At 47.7% G+C, this 23,584-nt stretch overlaps 1 protein-coding gene across 3 annotated transcripts in view; it reads right to left on the bottom strand.

Moving 5' to 3' along the window:
- Positions 1 to 23,584, bottom strand: part of RNLS (renalase, FAD dependent amine oxidase) — a 627,109-nt gene that overhangs the window by 14,896 nt on the left and 588,629 nt on the right. For all 3 annotated transcript variants that reach the window (XM_063961709.1, XM_063961707.1, XM_063961708.1), the window contains one exon: positions 18,380 to 18,555. In XM_063961709.1, the coding sequence (XP_063817779.1) occupies positions 18,380 to 18,555 (176 nt within the window). The remainder of the gene's footprint in view (positions 1 to 18,379; positions 18,556 to 23,584) is intronic.

Here is a 23,584-nt window from a genome sequence, read left to right as displayed (position 1 = left end):
GAACTGCATCATTTAGACCACGCCCCCTATTCAACTATGCATGATTTGCAGCATTTTGCTGCTAGGGGTGGGGCCTGATGAAGCTAATGGTCTGTCAAACCCCCATGACCACCAACCTGGCTTCTCCTGGAGAGGAAACTAAAAAATTAGGTAAGTACGAGTAAGAATTACATGTAGTCATCTGTATGCATGCCCTAATCTACAGCTGCATCATCTGCCCAATGTCAAAGAGATTCTTCAACTAACATGTAAAGAAATTGGACTTATTCTTTGGTCAGTGCCTCCTCTACCTTCGGTTTCTTATTACTATTTCTGAACATCTATTTCTAAAGTGCCAGCATCAGAGGCGTAACTAAGGGGGGTCGAGCAGGGCACGTGCCCTGGTCGCCGTGGGAGGTCCAGCAGAAGGGGACGCCGCTGGCCAGGGCATCGTACCTGCTCAGCCCCCCTTAGTTACCTCGCCCGCTGCCCGCCGCCATTGTGCTGCTGCCGTGTATAGCTGCTGTCCTCCCTCCCCACTGCGCCGCCGAGCTAGACACACCGTGGATGTGGTGCTTGGCGGCGATTGAGCAGCAGCAGCATCCAGTCACCTGCTGCTGGGAGGGAGCGTTACTGAGCTCCCTGCTGCTTGGCCACCCCTGCTGCGTTCGGACTTGCAGGCTCCCAGCTCCCTGGCTCCCTGACTCGAGACCCGGCTTTCAGGTGAAGGTAAGGGGGGGAGGGGTAAAATAACACAGACACACACACACAAAAAACACACACACACACACACACACACACACACACACACACACACACACACACACACACACACACACACTATCTCTCTGAAGGGGGGAGGAGGACACTAAGAGACACAGGGTGGGATGTATTAACATACATTGCCGCCCCTCGTCGCCCATCGCAGTGATGTTAATCGCATATGTACTAACATATGCGATTAACATCGCAATGTGGTGACGGAGCCCCCCCGCAATACCTGTGAGGTGGTGTGCGGGGGTCCCCGTCACCTCTCTGGAGTCTCCGGCTGTCCCAGGCGCCTCCTCCCTGCAGCCGGGCAGCGTTACTACTATTACTTTCATGCCAGGCCTTCAGTCCCTCCCCCACTCGCACACCCCATTTTCACGCCCCAATTTCAGTAGTCATACCCCTCCATGAATGTGGCCACGCCCAATTTTACAGCGCACGCCTTCGGCACGCGCACAGAGTTACTTTATGGCCCCCCCCCTTTTTTTTGGGGGGGGGGCACCATTCGTAATCTTGCCCTGGGCTTCAAAAACCCTAGTTACGCCTCTGGCCAGCATATTATGTTGCACTTTACAAGTGGAAGCAAAACAGTATTGAAACGTGACTGGATAGTAGCAGACAGACAAAGAGGTAAGAGTGCCCTGCTTGCAAGTTTAAAATGTATAGCTTATACAATATGTAATTTTATCTTCTTATTGTACAGTGTTATTTTACGAGGCACCAGTATATAAAGTAAGATTTTACTCACCGGTAAATCTATTTCTCGTAGTCCGTAGTGGATGCTGGGACTCCGTAAGGACCATGGGGATTAGCGGCTCCGCAGGAGACTGGGCACAACTAAAGAAAGCTTTAGGACTACCTGGTATGCACTGGCTCCTCCCACTAAGACCCTCCTCCAGACCTCAGTTAGGATACTGTGCCCGGAAGAGCTGACACAAATAGGAAGGATTTTGAATCCCGGGTAAGACTCATATCAGCCACACCAATCACACCGTATAACTCGTGATACTATACCCAGTTAACAGTATGAAATATAACTGAGCCTCTCAACAGATGGCTCAACAATAACCCTTTAGTTAGGCAATAACTATAAACAAGTATTGCAGACAATCCGAACTTGGGATGGGCGCCCAGCATCCACTACGGACTACGAGAAATAGATTTACCGGTGAGTAAAATCTTATTTTCTCTGACGTCCTAAGTGGATGCTGGGACTCCGTAAGGACCATGGGGATTATACCAAAGCTCCCAAACGGGCGGGAGAGTGCGGATGACTCTGCAGCACCGAATGAGCAAACTCTAGGTCCTCCTCAGCCAGGGTATCAAACTTGTAGACTGTTGCAAAAATGTTTGAACCCGACCAAGTAACAGCTCGGCAAAGTTGTAAAGCCGAGACCCCTCGGGCAGCCGCCCAAGAAGAGCCCACTTTCCTCGTGGAATGGGCTTTTACAGATTTAGGGTGCGGCAGTCCAGCCGCAGCATGTGCAAGTTGAATCGTGCTACAGATCCAGCGAGCAATAGTCTGCTTAGAAGCAGGAGCACCCAGCTTGTTGGGTGCATACAGGATAAATAGCGAGTCAGTTTTCCTGACTCCAGCCGTCCTGGAAACATATACTTTTCAGGGCCCTGACTACGTCCAGTAACTTGGAATCCTCCAAGTCCCAAGTAGCCGCAGGCACCACAATAGGTTGGTTCACATGAAAAACTGATACCACCTTAGGAAGGAATTGGGAACGAGTCCTCAATTCCGCCTTATCCATATAAAATACAGATAAGGGCTTTTGTATGACAAAGCCGCCAATTCTGATACACGCCTGGCCGACGCCACAGCCCACAGCATGACCACTTTCCAAGTGAGGTATTGTAGCTCCACGGATTTAAGTGGCTCAACCCAATGCGACTTCAGGAAATCCAACACCACGTTGAGATCCCACGGTGCCACTTGAGGCACAAACGGGGGCTGACTATGCAGCACTCCCTTAACAAAAGTCCGAACTTCAGGCAGTGAAGCCAGTTCTATTTTGGAAGAAAATCGATAGAGCCGAAATCTGGACCTTCATGGAACCCAATTTTAGGCCCATAGTCACCTCTGACAGTAGGAAGTGCAGAAATCGACCTAGCTGAAATTTCTCCTTTGGGGCCTTCCTGGCCTCACAGCACGCAACATATTTCCACCATATGCGGTGATAATGGTTTGTGTTCACTTCTTTCCTAGCTTTAAATAGCGTAGGGATAACTTCCTCCGGAATGCCCTTTTCCTTCAGGATCCGGCGTTCAACCGCCATGCCGTCAAACGCAGCCGCGGTACGTCTTGGAACAGACAGGCCCCCTGCTGCAGCAGGTCCTGTCTGAGCGGCAGAGGCCATGGGTCCTCTGAGATCATTTCTTGGAGTTCTGGTTACCAAGCTCTTCTTGGCCAACCCGGAACAATGAGTATAGTTCTTACTCCTCTCCTTCTTATTATTCTCATTACCCTGGGTAAGAGAGGCAGAGAAGGGAACACATACACCGACTGGTACACCCACGGTGTTACCAGAGCGTCCACAGCTATCGCCTGAGGGTCCCTTGACCTGGCGCAATATCTTTGTAGCTTTTTGCTGAGGCGGGACGCCATCATGTCCACCTGTGGCCTTTCCCAACGGTGTACAATCATTTGGAAAACTTCTGGATGAAGTCCCCACTCTCCCGGGTGGAGGTCGTATCTTCTGAGAAAGTCTGCTTCTCAGTTGTCCACTCCGGGAATGAACACTGCTGACAGTGCTAACACATGATTTTCCGCCCATCGGAGAATCCTTGTGGCTTCTGCCATCGCCATCCTGCTTCTTGTGCCGCCCTGTCGGTTTACATGAGCGACTGCCGTGATGTTGTCTGACTGGATCAGCACCGGCCGGTGTTGAAGCAGGGGTCTAGCCTGACTTAGGGCAATGTAAATGGCCCTTAGTTCCAGAATATTTATGTGTAGGGAAGTCTCCTGACTTTTCCATAGCCTTGGAAGTTTCTTCCCTGTGTGACTGCCCCCCAGCCTCGAAGGCTGGCATCCGTGGTCACCAGGACCCAGTCCTGTATGCCGAATCTGCGGCCCCCTAGAAGATGAGCACTCTGCAGCCACCACAACAGCGACACCCTGGCCCTTGGAGACAGGGTTATCCGCCGATGCATCTGAAGATGCGACCCGGACCACTTGTCCAACAGATCCCACTGGAAAATCCTTGCATGGGACCTGGCGAATGGAATTTCTTCGTAAGAAGCTACCATCCTTCCCAGGGCTCGCGTGCATTGATGCACCGACACCTGTATACGTATTAGGAGGTCTCTGTCTAGAGACGACAACTCCTTGGACTTCTCCTCCGGGAGAAACCCTTTTTATCCTGTTCTGTGTCCAGAACCATACCCAGGAACAGTAGACGCGTCGTAGGAACCAGCTGCGACTTTGGAATATTCAGAATCCAGCCGTGCTGTTGTAGCACTTCCCGAGATAGTGCTACTCCGCCGAACAACTACTCCCTGGACCTCGCCTTTATAAGGAGATCGTCCAAGCACGGGATAATTATTTCGGCCATTACCTTGGTAAATACCTCGGTGCCGGGGACAGACCAACGGCAACGTCTGGAATTGGTAATGACAATCCTGTACCACAATTTTGAGGTACTCCTGGTGAAGAGGGTAAATAGGGACATGCAGGTAAGCATCCTTGATGTCCAGTGATACCATTAAATTCTCCAGGCTTGCAATAATCGCCCTGAGCGATTCCATTTTGAACTTGAACCTTCGTATATAAGTGTTCAAGGCTTTCAATTTTAGAATGGGTCTCACCGAACCGTCTGGTTTCGGTACCACAACATTTTGGAATAGTAACCCCGGCCTTGTTGAAGGAGGGGTACCTTGATTTCACCTGCTGGAAGTACAGCTTGTGAATTGCCGCCAGTACTACCTTTCTCTGAGGGCAGCAGGCAAGGCTGATGTGAGGTAACGGCGAGGGGGAGTCGCCTCGAACTCCAGCCTGTATCCCTGTGATACTATTTGCAGAACCTAGGGATCCACCTGTGGGCAAGCCCACTGGTCCCTGAAGTTCCCGAGACGCGCCCCTACCGCACCTGTCTCCACCTGTGGAGCCCCAACGTCATGCGGTGGACTCAGAGGAAGCGGGGGAAGATTTTTGATCCTGGGAACTGGCTGCTGGTGCAGCTTTTTCCTTCTTCCCTTGTCTCTGTGCAGAAAGGAAGCGCCTTTGACCCGCTTGCTTTTCTGAAGCCGAAAGGACTGTACCTGAAAATACAGTGCTTTCTTAGGCTGTGAGGAAACCTGAGGTAAAAATTTTTCTTCCCAGCTGTTGCTGTGGATACGAGGTCCCAGAGACCATCCCCAAACAATTCCTCACCCTTATAAGGCAGAATCTCTATGTGCCTTTTATAGGCAGCATCACCTGTCCACTGCCGGGTTTCTAATACCCTCCTGGCAGAATGGACATTGCATTAATTCTGGATGCCAGCCGGCAAATATCCCTCTGTGCATCCTTTATATCTAAGACAACTTCTTTAATATGCTCTATGTTAGCAAACTATTATCCCTGTCTTAGAGTATTAATATTATCTGACTGGGTATCAGACCACGCTGCAGCAGCACTATTTATGCTGAGGCAATTGCAGGTCTCAGTATATAACCTGAGTGTGTATATACAGACTTCAGGATAGCCTCCTGCTTTTTATCAGCAGGCTCCTTCAAGGTGGCCGTATCCTAAGACGGCAGTGCCACCTTTTTTGACAAACGTGTGAGCGCCTTATCCACCCTAAGGGATATCTCCCAACGTGACCTATCCTCTGGCGGGAAAGGGTACGCCATCAGTAACTTTTTAGAAATTACCAGTTTCTTATCGGGGGAACCCAGGCTACTTTACACACTTCATTCATTCATCTGATGGGGGAACAAAACACTGGCTGCTTTTTCTCCCCAAAAATAAAACCCCTTTTATGTGGTACTTGGGTTCATGTCAGAAATGCGTAACACATTTTTCATTGCCGAGATCATGTAACGGATGTTCCTAGTGGATTGTGTATATGTCTCAACCTCGTCGACACTGGAGTCAGACTCCGTGTCGACATCTGTGTCTGCCATCTGAGGTAACGGGCGCTTTTTTGAGCCCCTGATGGCCTTTGAGACGCCTGGGCAGGCGCGGGCTGAGAAGCCGGCTGTCCCACAGCTGTTTTACGTCATCCAGCCTTCTATGTAAGGAGTTGACATTGTCGGTTAATACCTTCCACCTATCCATCCACTCTGGTGTCGGCCCCACAGGGGGCGACATCCCATTTATAGGCCTCTGCTCCACCTCCACGTAACCTTCCTCATCCCACATGTCGACACACAGCAAACACACAGGGAATGCTCTGACTGAGGACAGAACCCCACAAAGTCCTTTGGGGAGACAGAGAGAGAGTATGCCAGCACACACCAGAGCGCTATATAATGCAGGGATTAACACTATAACTGAGTGATTTTTCCCCCAATAGCTGCTTGTATAAACAATATTGCGCCTAAATTTAGTGCCCCCCTCTCTTTTTAACCCTTTGAGCCTGAAAACTACAGGGGAGAGCCTGGGGAGCTGTCTTCCAGCTGCACTGTGAAGAGAAAATGGCGCCAGTGTGCTGAGGGAGATAGCTCCGCCCCTTTTTCGCTGAGTTTTCTCACGCTTTTTTATGGATTCTGGCAGGGGTATTTATCACATATATAGCCTCTGGGGCTATATATTGTGATGATTTTGCCAGGCAAGGTGTTTATATTGCTGCTCAGGGCGCCCCCCCCCCCAGCGCCCTGCACCCATCAGTGACCGGAGTGTGAGGTGTACATGAGGAGCAATGGCGCACAGATGCAGTGCTGTGCGCTACCTTGGTGAAGACTGAATTCTTCTGCCGCCGATTTTCCGGAACACTTCTTGCTTCTGGCTCTGTAAGGGGGCCGGCGGCGCGGCTCCGGGACCGAACATCAATGGCCGGTTCCATGCGGTCGATCCTTCTGGAGCTAATGGTGTCCAGTAGCCTAAGAAGCCCAAGCTACCACCAGTTAGGTAGGTTCGCTTCTTCTCCCCTTAGTCCCTCGCTGCAGTGAGTCTGTTGCCAGCAGATCTCACTGTAAAATAAAAAACCTAAAATATACTTTCTTTCTAGGAGCTCAGGAGAGCCCCTAGTGTGCATCCAGCTCAGCCGGGCACAAGAATCTAACTGAGGTCTGGAGGAGGGTCTTAGTGGGAGGAGCCAGTGCACACCAGGTAGTCCTAAAGCTTTCTTTAGTTGTGCCCAGTCTCCTGCGGAGCCGCTAATCCCCATGGTCCTTACGGAGTCCCAGCATCCACTTAGGACATCAGAGAAATAAAGAATATTATAAAACAACATGTAGTTCTTGTTATTATTGCTGGGCAGTACGGATGGTGTAATGGTTAGCATTACTGCCTCACAGCACTGAGGTCATGGGTTCGATTCCCACCATGGCCCCAACTGTGTGGAGTTTGTATATTCTCCCCGTACTTGCGTGGGTTTTCTTCGGGTACTCTGGTTTCCTCCCACAATCCAAAAATATACAGGTAGGTTAATTGGCTCCCAACAAAAATTATCCCTAGTGTGAATGTGTCTGTGTGTACATGTGATAGGGAATATAGATTGTAAGCTCCACTGGAGCAGGGACTGACGTGATTGGGCAAATATTCTCTGTAAAGCGCTGCAGAATATGTGTGCGCTATATAAATAACTGGTAATAATAATAATATAGTGAATTGGTAGCTAGAACTGCGTAACATAAATGTTTTTAGAGAGGTAACAGAAATGATCAAATGCAAAATGATCAAAGTAAAACTGGGGCTAAGAAAAAAAGTATGATATTTTGGTTGGTTTTTAGTCTATGGATGACATTTTCATTACTTGCAAGATAGATAGATTTCTGTACATAGATCAGGGTCAGGCCATGGCAGCTTATGATTGATGTCACTAGGCTAACTAGATTGCATGTTCCATGTACAACTAAGAAAGAATCTTCTTTTCCTTGAACAATAACCAAAAACTAAAAAGAGAGCATGGTCCTAAGTCTAGATGGAATCCAAGATCATAAGTCGCAGTTCACTTTAAAGTAGTGGCATAGAAATAGAATGTAATACAATACAGGGGCGTTTATACAGGGGGGACCCTGTGCAGACTCTGGGTGGCCCCCTCCTCTGCAAGGCGCACTAGTCTCTGGCATTGTGCCGGAGTCTACTGCACATGCGCAGGTCTCCGGAAACATGGAGCCTGCCATGCGCTAGGAGATTAATCACTCTACTGTGTACGCGCAGCAGCCATTTTGACTGTAATTTTTTCTGCTACGGAAAGGTAATTATTAAAATCTGGGTGCAGTGTGTGCAGTGTGGGGCCCCTGGACCCAGGGGTCCATGTGCACTGCACACATTGCACCCATTATAGAAATGCCAATGTCTAAGGGCCTGATTCGAGATGTCCGCTATGCAGCCGCTACTGCAAAATTAAGCTAATGCCGTCGGAGGTGTCTTGGTGAATAGATGCTTCCTGTTGACTCCTCTGATCCACTGCTGCATGTATGTATACAGCATCAAATCATCTGTGTGAACATACGTCATCTGCGTTACCCTCGGGTGACTCAGGATGGCCCTCAGGTTACTCAGGATGGCCGCGATATTCATGAAGGGATGTACCTCAGGTTACTCAGGATGGCCGGGATATTCACACAGAGATGTACCTCAGGTTATTTTGGAGACAGGGATATTCACGCAGCTGAAGCCAGTGAAGCTGAATCCACGGATGCAGCCACTAGCTCCGTGTCCAAGTACACAGCCAGCCACAACCGAATTCATGTAAAACAACAAAATATAATTATGCACTTCCTAATTATCCCTTTTAAATTGCAAATACAAGAAATTACATCTTTATTAAATTAGAAATGCAGATGTAATTTAGTGCTGATGGTCTGATATATATATTTGGAGTAACTGCAGAAAATGTACTTTGCACTCAGTATCACTCTGCTTTCAAAAGAGCCACTTACTGTAAAACAACGCAACAAAACAACAACAGCAGAAAGACCCCAGACTGTGCCCAGGCGGCACAGTAACAACACTGCTGAGTGCAGTGCTATATACACCATGACGAAGTGCGCACCAGGGAACAAGGTGGGAATAAAAAATGTTGGGTGAGCTAGAGGTGTAAATTCATCCAAGTCGCCTGGGGGCAAGTTGAAGTTTGATGCCCCCTCCCACTTAAAAAAATGGAAAAACAAATATGATGTATTGTATGTAAATGTGTGTGTGTGTGTATATATATATATGTATATATACACACACACATATCTACATTTCTCTCTCATATATATATATATATATATATATATATATATATATACATACACTGCTCAAAAAATAAAGGGAACACTAAAATAACACATCCTAGATCTGAATGAATGAAATATTCTTATTAAATACTTTGTTCTTTACATAGCTGAATGTGCTGACAACACAATCACACAAAAATTATCAATGGAAATCAAATTTATTAACCCATGGAGGTCTGGATTTGGAGTCACCCTCAAAATTAAAGTGGAAAAACACACTACAGGCTGATCCAACTTTGATGTAATGTCCTTAAAACAAGTCAAAATGAGGCTCAGTAGTGTGTGTGGCCTCCACGTGCCTGTATGACCTCCCTACAACCCACACAAGTGGCTCAGGTAGTGCAGCTCATCCAGGATGGCACATCAATGCGAGCTGTGGCAAGAAGGTTTACTGTGTCTGTCAGCGTAGTGTCCAGAGCATGGAGGCGATACCAGGAGACAGGCCAGTACATCAGGAGATGTGGAGGAGGCCGTAGGAGGGCAACAACCCAGCAGCAGGACCGCTACCTCCGCCTTTGTGCAAGGAGGAACAGGAGGAGCACTGCCAGAGCTCTGCAAAATGACCTCCAGCAAGCCACAAATGTGCATGTGTCTACTCAAACGATCAGAAACAGACTCCATGAGGGTGGTATGAGGGCCCGACGTCCACAGGTGGGGGTTGTGCTTACAGCCCAACACCGTGCAGGACGTTTGGCATTTGCCAGAGAACACCAAGATTGGCAAATTCGCCACTGGCGCCCTGTGCTCTTCACAGATGAAAGCAGGTTCTCACTGAGCACATGTGACAGACGTGACAGAGTCTGGAGACGCCAAGGAGAACGTTCTGCTGCCTGCAACATCCTCCAGCATGACCGGTTTGGCAGTGGGTCAGTAATGGTGTGGGGTGGCATTTCTTTGGGGGGCCGCACAGCCCTCCACGTACTCGCCAGAGGTAGCCTGACTGCCATTAGGTACCGAGGTGAGATCCTCAGACCCCTTGTGAGACCATATGCTGGTGCGGTTGGCCCTGGGTTCCTCCTAATGCAAGACAATGCTAGACCTCATGTGGCTGGAGTGTGTCAGCAGTTCCTGCAAGACGAAGGCATTGATGCTATGGACTGGCCTGCCCGTTCCCCAGACCTGAATCCAATTGAGCACATCTGGGACATCATGTCTTGCTCCATCCACCAACGCCACGTTGCACCACAGACTGCCCAGGAGTTGACGGATGCTTTAGTCCAGGTCTGGGAGGAGATCCCTCAGGAGACCATCCGCCACCTCATCAGGAGCATGCCCAGGCACTGTAGGGAGGTCATACAGGCACGTGGAGGCCACACACACTACTGAGCCTCATTTTGACTTGTTTTAAGGACATTACATCAAAGTTGGATCAGCCTGTAGTGTGTTTTTCCACTTTAATTTTGAGTGTGACTCCAAATCCAGACCTTCATGGGTTAATAAATTTGATTTCCATTGATAATTTTTGTGTGATTTTGTTGTCAGCACATTCAACTATGTAAAGAACAAAGTATTTAATAAGAATATTTCATTCATTCAGATCTAGGATGTGTTATTTTAGTGTTCCCTTTATTTTTTTGAGCAGTGTATATAAACTGCTCAAAAAAATAAAGGGAACACTTAAACAACACAATGTAACTCCAAGTCAATCACACTTCTGTGAAATCAAACTGTCCACTTAGGAAGCAACACTGATTGCCAATCAATTTCACATGCTGTTGTGCAAATGGAATAGACAACAGGTGGGAATTATAGGCAAATAGCAAGACACCACCCAATAAAGGAGTTGTTCTGCAGGTGGTGACCACAGACCACTTCTCAGCTCCTATGCTTTCTGGCTGATGTTTTGGTCACTTTTGAAAGCTGGCGGTGCTTTCACTCTAGTGGTAGCATGAGACGGAGTCTACAACCCACACAAGTGGCTCAGGTAGTGCAGCTCATCCAGGATGGCACATCAATGCGAGCTGTGGCAAGAAGGTTTGCTGTGTCTGTCAGCGTAGTGTCCAGAGCATGGAGTCGCTACCAGGAGACAGGCCAGTACATCAGGAGGCGTGGAGGAGGCCATAGGAGGGCAACAACCCAGCAGCAGGACCGCTACCTCCGCCTTTGTGCAAGGAGGATCAGGAGGAGCACTGCCAGAGCCCTGCAAAATGACCTCCAGCAAGCCACAAATGTGCATGTGTCTACTCAAACGATCAGAAACAGACTCCATGAGGGTGGTATGAGGGCCTGACGTCCACAGGTGGGGATTGTGCTTACAGCCCAACACCGTGCAGGACGTTTGGCATTTGCCAGAGAACACCAAGATTGGCAAATTCGCCTCTGGCGCCCTGTGCTCTTCACAGATGAAAACAGGTTCTCACTGAGCACGTGACAGACGTGACAGAGTCTGGAGACGCCAAGGAGAACGTTCTGCTGCCTGCAACATCCTCCAGCATGACCGGTTTGGCAGTGGGTCAGTAATGGTGTGGGGTGGCATTTCTTTGGGGGGCCGCACAGCCCTCCATGTGCTCGCCAGAGGTAGCCTGACTGCCATTAGGTACCGAGATGAGATCCTCAGACCCCTTGTGAGACCATATGCTGGTGCGGTTGGCCCTGGGTTCCTCCTAATGCAAGACAATGCTAGACCTCATGTGGCTGGAGTGTGTCAGCAGTTCCTGCAAGACGAAGGCATTGATGCTATGGACTGGCCTGCCCGTTCCCCAGACCTGAATCCAATTGAGCACATCTGGGACATCATGTCTCGCTCCATCCACCAACGCCACGTTGCACCACAGACTGTCCAGGAGTTGGCGGATGCTTTAGTCCAGGTCTGGGAGGAGATCCCTCAGGAGACCATCTGCCACCTCATCAGGAGCATGCCCAGGCGTTGTAGGGAGGTCATACAGGCACGTGGAGGCCACACACACTACTGAGCCTCATTTTGACTTGTTTTAAGGACATTACATCAAAGTTGGATCAGCCTGTAGTGTGTTTTTCCACTTTCATTTTGAGTGTGACTCCAAACTCAGACCTCCATGGGTTAATAAATTTGATTTCCATTGATAATTTTTGTGTGATTTTGTTGTCAGCACATTCAACTATGTAAAGAACAAAGTATTTAATAAGAATATTTCATTCATTCAGATCTAGGATGTGTTGTTTAAGTGTTCCCTTTATTTTTTTGAGCAGTGTATATACATATATATATATGTATATACAGGGCCGGCGCCACCATTAGGCAGCTTTAGGCAGCTGCCTATGGGCGCCGGCCATTTGAGGGCGGCACACTCCCTCTGAATTAGAAGATTGGCAAGCCTTGCAGCGGCCGTGGGTCCAGCCAGCCGCAGCAATTTGTCACCCTCACCACCAGCAGTGCTGGCTGTCCTGTGGGGTGTTGAGCACAAGGGGGCGGTGTGAGGTAGGGGAAGGTGGACAGCAGCGCAGTGGCAGCAGAGAGCCGTGCGTCTGACAGCAGAGCCCTTATACCCAGTACCAGCAGCAGTGCGGCAGAAGAAGACGGACCAGGAGCAGTGGTGTCAGGAGGAGGCGGAGCCATTCGCTAGTCTCTGGGGGACAGCACAGCATCTCCGGGGATACAGGCTTGCCACTGAGTGATGTAATCTATGTTCCCATTGAGGCCACGCCCCTTTGACATAGGCCACGCCCCTTTACACTCGTGCGCGGCACTCAGGAAATACAAAGTGCGACCCAGATATCACTAGACACTCGGCACTAGACGCGGTGACACCTCTGACCTGCTGCTGATGTCAGTGCCATGTCTAGTCAGCATGTGTGGCTTGCAGATGGCCTGTTCCCATGGTGGCACAAGCCATTTTCTTGATTCTCTGCTCATGTCCCTCCAGAGATCCTCTGCCCACGTGCTGGTCAGCAGTTCCACTTCTCAGTGAGCCAGGTAAGGTCAACATTCTTTATGGAAGATATGGCAACACTGCACGGGGGACGCCGCTTTTCCTCTACGTTCACATACTCTGGCTCCATCCGAGACAGACATTACCTAACAGCATTATTACATATGGTGGCAGGCAGAGTAAAGGTCACAAAGAGGATATTGGTCCAGGCAGAGGTGCAGGATTGGGGTACAGAACAAAGATCTGTACAGGAAGCATACAAGTCTGAGTCTGGGTCATAAGCAGGAATCAGGAATACCAGCTGAGCAGCAGATACAGGAATACTGAAATAGTAGCATATTAATGCTAGGAACATTGGAGAAGTGTGTTATATTGGTCTATTTCCCAAATAATTTACAGCACTTCTAATAGAGAATAGCATGCCATGGAACAGGAACAGATGAGTACTTGTCACTAGAGAGCTGTGGTCTGTGATGTTAAATTGCTCTACTGTCTTAGCGTCATCTACCACCTCTGATGGGAGGCTATTCCATTTGTCATCTATCCTTTCTGTAAAGTAATTTTTCTTCACATTTCCCTTGATCCTCCCCCCTCCAGTCTCAGTGCATGTCCTCATGTTCTAACACCTCTCAATAATCTGTGTTTATTCCTATGGGGTTCAGTATGAAAAGGCGGCGGTTGGGATGCTGGCATCAGTATCCCGACGCCAGCATCCCAATCATGGCAATGTGAAGAAGGGTGCGCAGGGTACCCTAACCACCCTACCCTACCCTCTAACACTCCCTGTCCACTACTTAATACTAACCCCCCCCTATTTGTACTTAACCCTAACCCTCCCTCCCTGCAGCCTAAGCCACCTCCCCCCCCACAACCCAAATCTAACCCCCCTCCCCCCTGCTGCTTACCTCTCCTGAGTGGCGGCAGCATTCGGGATAGCTGCGCCGGCACTGTAATCCATGTCAGGATCCTGACGTTGGTATTCCGAGCAGTGTCAGTATTCTGGCATTGATATTCCGAACGCCAGAATTCTGAACATCGGGATCCTGACCACATCCTCTTGCACCATAGTCATAGAGATGTATGCACAGAGACCAGGGCCGATGTCATTAAGTAGCTGCATATGGTGCGGGGATCTGGGGGGTTCCCCTAAGTCTGGCTATCACAAAATTAAGGATGTCTCCGAGAGGCACCCTTGTAGCATTTAATGCAGGCGGTGGCTGTGGAACTTCTGAGACACCACCACCACACATTTACCTGAGGAGCTGAAAAGTGGGTTTTGCTGTGTGCATGTGTGTAGGAAGGGGGGGGGGGGGGGGGGGAGTAGACTGAAGTTTTGCCTGGGGTGCCAAGAAACCTTGCCCCGGCCCTGTGTATATATACTATTACACACACACGATTTACAGGATTATATACAATGCATCCAATAGGTATTCACAGTGCTTCACTTTTTCCACATTTTGTTATGTTACAGCCTTATTCCAACATGGAATAAATTCATTGTTTCCCTCAAAATTCTACACACAATACCCCATAACGACAACGTGAAAAAAGTTTGAGATTTTTGCAAATTTATTAAAAATTAAAAATAAGAAATCACATGTAGCTAAGCATTCACAGCCTTTGCTCAACACTGTTGATGCACCTTTGACAGCAATTACAGCCTCATGTCTTTTTGAATATGATGCCACAAGCTTGGCACACCTATTGTTTGGGCAGTTGCGGACATTCCTCGCTGCAGAACCTCTCAAGCACAGCCATTTTCAGATCTCTCCAGAGATGTTCAATCGGATTTAAGTCAGGCAACCAACCCGAGAGAGCCAAGCAATGCTTTCTGTTCTAAGAGAAGCCATCTTTTAAACTCCTATATCTGAAGCCGCTTTCCTAAACATCTCAGATGTTGATCTTTGGTGGGGCACATATGTAATAAAATACTGCCGCTGGGATCCCGACCGCTTTTCTCTACCTATACCACATCTCTTGGCAAACTAATCAACTCTTTCGGATTTCAGTACCATCTGTATGCGGATGATACTCAAATCTACCTATCCTCCCCTGATTTATCACCATCTGTATTGGGCCGTGTCACTGAATGCCATTCTGCCATTTCATCTTGGATGACATCTCGCCACCTCAAACTTAATATTTCCAAAACAGAATTATATTTCCACCGGCCAATAGTAGTTTCCAACCTGATATCTCTATCACTGTTGAGAACTCTGCAATCATCACTACCCCACAAGCTCGCTGCCTAGGTGTCATTCTTGACTCTGAACTGTCCTTTGTTCCCCACATTCAATCTGTCTCAAGATCATGTTACATACATCTAAGAAACATATCCAAAATACAACCATATCTTACACAAGACACAGCAAAAACTCTAATCCATACTCTCATTATCTCCCGCACTGATTATTGTAATAGTCTCCTGACCAGTGTTTCCAAACATAGGCTCTCACCACTACAATCCATTTTTAATGCAGCTGCGAGGCTAATCTACCTCGCTAGACGTTCATCGTTTGCAGATCCGCTCTGTCAGTCCCTCCATTGGTTACCGGTATTCTACCGTATTAAATATAAAATACTTTTACTGACATACAAGGCTATTAACCAAACTGCACCAACATACATCTCTTCACTCATCTCAAAATATCTCCCTACCCGACCTCTCCGCTCTGCACAAGATCTACGGCTCTCATCCACACGCATTACTTGTTCACAATCAAAATTACAGGACTTTATCCAGGTTTCACCCACTCTGTGGAATGCCCTCCCTCGCACAATAAGACTCACCTCTAATCTCCAAACCTGTAAACGTTCCCTGAAAACTCACCTCTTCAGACAAGCCTATCAAATTCCAGACCCACCCACATAACCTTCATTGCTTCCCTATCTAATTACATCTTCTCTGTACAGTCCACATAACCTCACATATTTTGTCTTTCTTTACTCTCACACCCTCCTGAGACTTGGCCAACATTGCTGGGTAATCATATCATACAACCCATTAAGAACCTAGCAATCTGGTGTACCATTATGCAATAGGTAGCATCTATCCTTGTGTATCAATGCCTATTTCCCTATAGATTATAAGCTTACGAGCAGGGCCTTCCTACCTCTATGTCTGTCTGTTTTTACCCAGTTTTGTTCTATTACTGTTGTTCTAATTGTAAAGCGCAATGGAATATGCTGCGCTATATAAGAAACTGTTAATAAATAAATAAATAAGAATGCCAACAGGGGGGCGAGCGCAAAGAAGCCCCTTGCCGGCACCCTGCGCTCACCACGCTGCGGCCCAGTGGCTTGCTGCGCTCGCCACCGGTTCTATTCCCCCTCTATGGGCGTCGTGGACACCCACGAGTGGGATTAGTCCTGGCCCCCCTGCCGGCATTCTGGCGGCAGGAATGACAGCATCGGTATGCTGACTGCCAGGATCATAACTACATCCCATTCTCTCCTGGGTATCTGATTACCAGAATACACACTCAATATTGTATTTTTGTATTCATTGTAGACCACAAAAGTTTGGAGATGTTATTTACCTTTTTTCCCCTTCTTAAAGCCATTAACAGCACAATGTGTGGAGCAGATATGCATGCTATAACCTGCTAGCTCTGCAAAGGCGGATGATGTCAGCCACCCCCGCACAACATGAAGCATACACAGGGTTGTAAATGCTTAATGCTGTTCGTGTAATCTCTGGTGGGTAATTGTAGTTGCTAACTCAGCATACAAAATAATGGATTTCACACAGTGATACTCTTATTTCTTTCACATGGAAAAGATAAAGAAAGTTTGGCTTTCAAAATAAATGATTGGGCTGCTAGAGGACATGCATGACTTTAAATATTTATTACACTGCTGCAAATGTCTTCTTGTGAAGTATTCAGTATAAAAATAGCAACGAGCGATCTGGTGATTTTATATATTTCATCTTTTCAATATAGACCTGACATCCTTGAAACCTTTTATGCAGTGAGATTGTTAGGAAGGAGCCAATGCAGACGACCGCTTTCCAAAATGTGCAGCTTCCACCCTTGAAGCCTACTGAAGTATCTTGAACTTCAATCTGAAATCTTGAGTTTGCATGTGGGCACAATATAGAGGGGTATGGGTCGTTGGGTCGACTCAACTTAGGTCGACAGCCATTATGTCGAACACTGAAGGTCGACATGCATTAGGTCAACAGGGACACTAGGTCGTCATTGTCATTAGGTCGACATGTACTAGGTCGACAGGTCAAAAGGTCGACATGGGATTTTGGACTTTTTTTGGTGTCGTTCTCTTCGTAAAGTGACAGGGAACCCCAATTAGTGCACCCTGTTCGTTCGCCATGCTTCGGGCAAAGTGCCTCGCTCCACTACCGCTGCGCTCGCCACAGGTTACCGTTTCCAATTGTAGTCCACATGGATCGTAAAGTATGAAAAAGTCCAAAACTTGAAGAAAAAAAAGTGAAAAACTCATGTCGACCTAGTTCCCCTGATGACCTAATGCATGTCGACCTTTAGTAGTCGACCTAATGACTGTCGACCTAAGTTGTGTCGACCTAACGACCGTATCCCATATAGAGTAAGGTGCCTGCGTGCGGCTTGCTAGAATTCAGCAAGGACTCCCTGATTCGCACAGTCCCTCCCAACAACAGGAGCGCAATCTGCACCTCTGCAAATGACACCCTCCTGACATGCAGAGCAACACGCTTACTCATATAATCGGGGGCAACTGTGCAACACTGTGATGTCACACTAGTAGGCAAGGCTACAGTTTTCCACTTTCGTAGCTAAACATGGACTAAATATATATATATATATATATATATATATATATAATATATATTTTCTGTATTTTTCCCTATATAATACACTAAAAAAGTGTATTTTAATAACATGTATAAAAAAAAGTTATAAAAATGTGTGTGACGGGCACAAACACTTTTCACAAGCTAAAAGTACAATGATCTAGTCACATCAGAGGTATTTTTCGGCAGTATTTGTAATGTGTTACAGCACAAAGAACATAAAACACTGTACTAGACTGCATTGCATTAGCTTATTTATGGTGCAGTATACACTTGTGTATGTTTCTTTCATCACTAGCAGCATACAGTATGCTATATTTGGTGTAATTCAATCAACTATACCCATATTATTATTGTTGTACCTCACTATAAACACAGGAAAAAACACGTCAACATAATTATATTAGTGCTCCCCATGGCTTGGAGCACTGGCACTTCCGGTTTGCGGACATGCGATGCTGAAGCAGCCAAACTACACTATATGTGGTTGATTTTTATCTGATGCGAGTTTTGAATACTAATCAGTAAAGTTTGTTTATACAGTATATACTATTTTCCTGCAACGGACGACGGCTCACAGTGCGGGAGATTCTGTCTATGTAGAATGGCTTACCTGTGAGTAGCGCCATTTCTGACACTTCACAGCCTTCGGCTGAGGAAGATTTGGTAGAACTGTATCAAGATGCTTCATAATCAGGGGCTGCACATCTTCTTTCTCCTCTTCCAAGTGCTCTATCCCAAACGGTATACTGGTATGTACAATAAGCGAGGGCCCAACTTCTGAAGACTCTATAAAAAGAAAAGCCCATTAAGCTGTTTTGCATCTGCAAAAGTATTAACATTACCCAAGGCAGTTAACACAGAATATCACATAAGGAAGAGATGACATGTCCCTGTTTTGCGAACAGAATGGAAAAGTGTAATAATAGGATTTTAATTACCTACCGGTAAATCCTTTTCTCGTAGTCCGTAGAGGATGCTGGGGTCCATTTTAGTACCATAGGGTATAGATGGTCCTTTGGGAGCCACGTTTAATAGTGTGGGATGGATCCTCCCTCTATGCCCCTCCTAGCAGACTCAGTCTAGAAACTGTGCCCGAGGAGACGGACATACTTCGAGAGAAGGAAATACACAGATAGTGGTGAGATTCACACCAGCTCACACATAACAAAAAAGACAAGCCAAGCTAACCAACTGAAACAACAATACTGAACCAAGTAACAATGCAGGAATACTAAGCACTGGGCGGGCGCCCAGCATCCTCTACAGACTACGAGAAAAGGATTTACCGGTAGGTAATTAAAATCCTATTTTCTCTTATGTCTTAGAGGATGCTGGGGTCCATTTTAGTACCATGGAGATGTACCAAAGCTCCCAGTACGGGAGGGAGAGTGCTGAAGTTCCTGCAGAACACATTGACCAAACTTTAGGTCCTCAGAGGCCAAAGTATCGAACTTGTAAAACTTAGCAAACGTGTTCGACCCTGACCAAGCAGCTGCTCGGCAAAGCTGTAAAGCCGAGACACCCCGGGCAGGTGCCCAGGAAGAACCCACTTTACGAGTAAGGTGGGCCTTAACAGATTTTGGACACGGCAAGCCTGCCGTAGAATAAGCATGCTGGATAGTAAACCTGATCCAACGAGAAATCGTCTGCTTGGAAGCAGGACACCCAACCTTGTTGGGATCATAAAGGATGAACAAAGCGTCCGATTTCCTGTGAAGAGAGGTTCTCTTCACATAAATCTTTAAAGCCCTCACCACATCCAAGGACTTTGAGGTAACTGAGGAGTCAGTAGCCACTGGCACCACAATAGGTTGGTTGATATGAAAAGCAGACACAACCTTAGGAAGAAATTGCTGACGCGTTCTGAGCTCAGCCCTATCTTCATGGAAAATCAAATAGGGGCTCTTGCAAGACAAAGTCCCCAATTCAGACACACGTCTAGCAGATGACAATGCCAACAGTGTGACTGCCTTCCAAGTAAGAAACTTGATGTCCACCTCCTGCAAAGGTTCGAACCAGTCCGACTGCAGGAACTGCAGCACCACATTAAGATCCCAAGGTGCTGTAGGAGTCACAAAGGGAGGTTGGATGTGCAGAACCCCTTTCAAGAAAGTCTGAACCTCAGGGAGGGCAGCCAATTGTTTCTGGAAGAAAATGGACAAGGCCGAAATCTGGACTTTAATGGAGTCCAAGCGTAGGTCACATCCACACCAGCCTGTATAAAGAGGAGAAACCATCCTAGTTGATACTCCATTTCTTCTTGGATTCACACCAAGACACATACTTTTTCCAAATCCGATGGTAATGTTTAGCTGTTACTCCCTTCCTAGCCTGTATCAGGGTAGGAATTACCTTTTTTGGAATGCCCTTCCGAGCTAAGATCTGGCGTTCAACCTTCATGCCGTCAAACATAGCTGTGGTAAGTCTTGATAGGCGAAAGGACCATGCTGAAGAAGGTCCTCGCGAAGAGGAAGAGGCCTCTAGATCATCCAGGAGTAACTCCAGAAGATCCGCGTACCAAGCCCTCCTTGGCCAGTCCGGAGCAATGAGGATCGCCTGAACTCTTGATCTTTTTATTAGTTTGAGAATTCTTGGGATGAGTGGAACTGGAAGGAACACATACACTGAGTGGAACACCCACGGAGTTACCGATGCGTCCACCGCCACTGCCTGTGGGTCTCTCGACCTGGAGCAGTACCTGCGAAGGTTCTTGTTGAGGCGAGAGGCCATCATGTCTACCTGAGGTACACCCCAATGACTTGTAACCTCCGTGAACACCTCCGGGTGGAGGCCCCATTCTCCTGGATGGAGATCGTGTCTGCTGAGGAAGTCCGCTTCCCAGTTGTCCACTCCCGGAATGAAGATAGCTGATAGCGTCACCACGTGCTTTTCTGCCCAGAGGAGGATTCTTGCTACCTCTATCGTTGCCGCTCTGCTCTTCGTTCCACCCTGTCGGTTTATGTAGGACACTGCCGTCACATTGTCCGACTGTACCTGAATGGCCTGATCTTGCAGAAGATGTGCCGCTTGTAGAAGGCCGTTGCATACGGCCCTTAGTTCCAGAATGTTTATAGGAAGGATGGATTCCAGACTTGACCACTCACCTTGGAAAGTTTCCCCTTGGGTGACTGCTCCCCAACCTCTGAGACTTGCATCCGTGGTTAGAAGGATCCAATTCTGAATCCCGAACCTGCGGCCCTCCAGAAGGTGAGACATTTGCAGCCACCAGAGGAGTGAAATCCTTGCTTTCGGCGACAGACGTATCCTCTGGTGCATATGTAGATGAGAACCCGACCACATGTCTAGGAGATCCAGTTGTAAGGATCGAGTATGAAATCTTCCGTACTGTAGAACCTTGTAGGAGGCAACCATCTTCCCCAGAAGGCGAGTGCACTATGAACCGATACCCGGGCTGGCTTCAGGACATCCCGGACCATTGTTTGAATCACCAATGCTTTTTCCTCCGGTAGAAACACCCTCTGCACTTCCGTGTCGAGGATCATACCCAGGAAAGACAATCTCCTTGTCGGCTCCAAATGTGACTTCGGAAGGTTCAGGATCCAACCGTGTTCCCTGAGCAGACGAGTCATGAGAGCAATGGACTGCAACAAGGTCTCCCTGGTCGATGCCTTTATCAGCAGATCGTCCAGATATTGAATTATGTTAACTCCCTGTCTGCGGAGAACAATCATCTGTGCCATCACCTTGGTAAACACCCTCGGTGCCGTGGAGAAACCGAATGGCAATGCCTGAAACTGATAGTGACTGTCTAACAGTGCAAACCTGAGATAAGCCTGGTGCGGCGGCCAAATCAGAATGTGGAGGTACGCATCCTTGATATCCAGGGATACCAGAAACTCTCCCTCTTCTAGACCTGAGATCACCGCTCTCATAGACTCCAGTTTGAACTTGAACTCCCTCAGATAAGGGTTTAACAATTTCAAGTTCAAAATTGGTCTGACCGAAACATCCGGTTTCGGTACCACGAAAAGGTTTGAATAGTAACCCTTGTTTTGCATATGTGGAGGAACAGTAACAATGACCGCTGACCTTTCCAATTTTTGAATAGCTTTCTGCAGGATAGCCCTGTCTGTCAGTAAAGCTGGCATGCCTGATTTGAAGAATCTGTGAGGCGGGAGTTCTTGAAACTCCAATCTGTACCCCTGGGATACAATATCCTGTACCCAGGGGTCCAGGCTGGACGCCACCCAGACGTGGCCGAAACGTCTGAGCCTCGCACCCACCAGACCGTCCTCCAGGCTGTGCAGTCCACTGTCATACTGAGGATTTTGAGGAACCAGAAGCAGGCTTCTGGTCCTGGGAGCCTGCAGGTGCAGGCTTTTTGGATTTTGCACGCCCACCTCTAAAGAAAGTGGTAGGGGACTTGGACTTTCTTGTTTTAGCGGTCCGCAAGGATTGCGAGGCAGATGAAGAAAAGGGTTTCTTCGTAGAAGGCGTAGCTGTGGGAAGAAAAGGTGACTTACCCGCGGTTGCCGTGGAAATCCACGCATCCAACGCTTCCCTAAATAGAGCCTGACCTGTGTATGGTAGGTTCTCCACACTTCTCCTGGATTCCGCGTCTGCAACCATTGGCGTAGCCAGAGTCCCCTGCGAGCTGAGACAGACATGGAAGATATCCATGCATTCAGAGGAACCCAGGTCCATCATGGATTCCATCATGAACCCAGCAGAATCCTGTATGGCAATAGTAAGTAGACCTTAACGCCACCCTGAAGCAGTGTATATAGATTTAAGGGTAGTGTCAATCTTACGATCAGCCAGTTCTTTTAACGCGGTAGATCCAGGGACAGGTAAAACCACCTTTTTTGACAGTCTGGAGACAGATGCGTCAACTATGGGTGGGTTTTCCATCTTTTTCTATCCTCCTCAAGGAAGGGAAAAGCAACCAGAACCCTCTTGGCGATCTGGAATTTTTTCTCTGGGATTTCCCAGAATTTTTCAAATAAGCATTTAATTGTTTAGATGAAGGAAAGGTTAGCGAGGTTTTCTTATTGTCTGTGAAGTAAGCCTCCTCAACCTGCTCAGGTGGTGTGTCAGTAATGTTTAACACATCTCTAATGGCCTCAGTCATGAGCTGTGCCCCCTTAGCCAGGGATGCCGCCCCCCTCAGCACATCCCCATCACCGTCTACTGTGTCAGAGTCGGTATCCGTGTCATCTTGCATAATCTGGGCAAGTGCACGTTTCTTTGGGAATATGCTAGGGGATTGAGATGGAACAGAACCTAACCAAACAGCCATAGAATTCTTTAAAACCTGAGTTTCCGTCTCAGTATGAGCTACCCTAGTAGAGATCTGAGAAATCATTCCCTTAATAGAAGTCAGCCATTCTGGCTCTTTAATAGGAATCTGAGACAATACATTACATTCCTGGGTACATAGAATGGATTCCTCTGGGGAAGAAATATCCTCTGCAGCAAAAGACACAGAGTCCCTGGACATGGCTATGTGAGAGAGCATACACCCACACACACACAGGAAATGTCAGACACAGATTTTTCCCCAAGAACTTTCAGAGACACACAGAGCTTGGAGCCAGCACACGCACAGCGCTTAATTAGGCAGATATAACAAAATACCTGGCGCTGTCTGTGTACCCTTAATAGACTACACAGAAATTTACAGCCTCCCCTCCCGTTCTACAACCCCTTGGTACCGCACAGGATAGCTGGAGTCGTGTGGAGGGACAGCACTCCCTGTCAGCGTCTCCGGTGTCTCTGCAGGGAGAAAATGGCGCTATGCGCTGCTGGGTCCGCTCTGAGAAGCTCCGCCCCCTGGAAATGGCGCCTCTTCCCG

Source organism: Pseudophryne corroboree, chromosome 3, assembly GCF_028390025.1.
Source record: "Pseudophryne corroboree isolate aPseCor3 chromosome 3, aPseCor3.hap2, whole genome shotgun sequence".
Classification (NCBI taxonomy): Eukaryota; Metazoa; Chordata; class Amphibia; order Anura; family Myobatrachidae; genus Pseudophryne; species Pseudophryne corroboree.
Note: the sequence above shows the minus strand (reverse complement) of the source record. Positions and strands in the feature narration are given on the sequence as shown.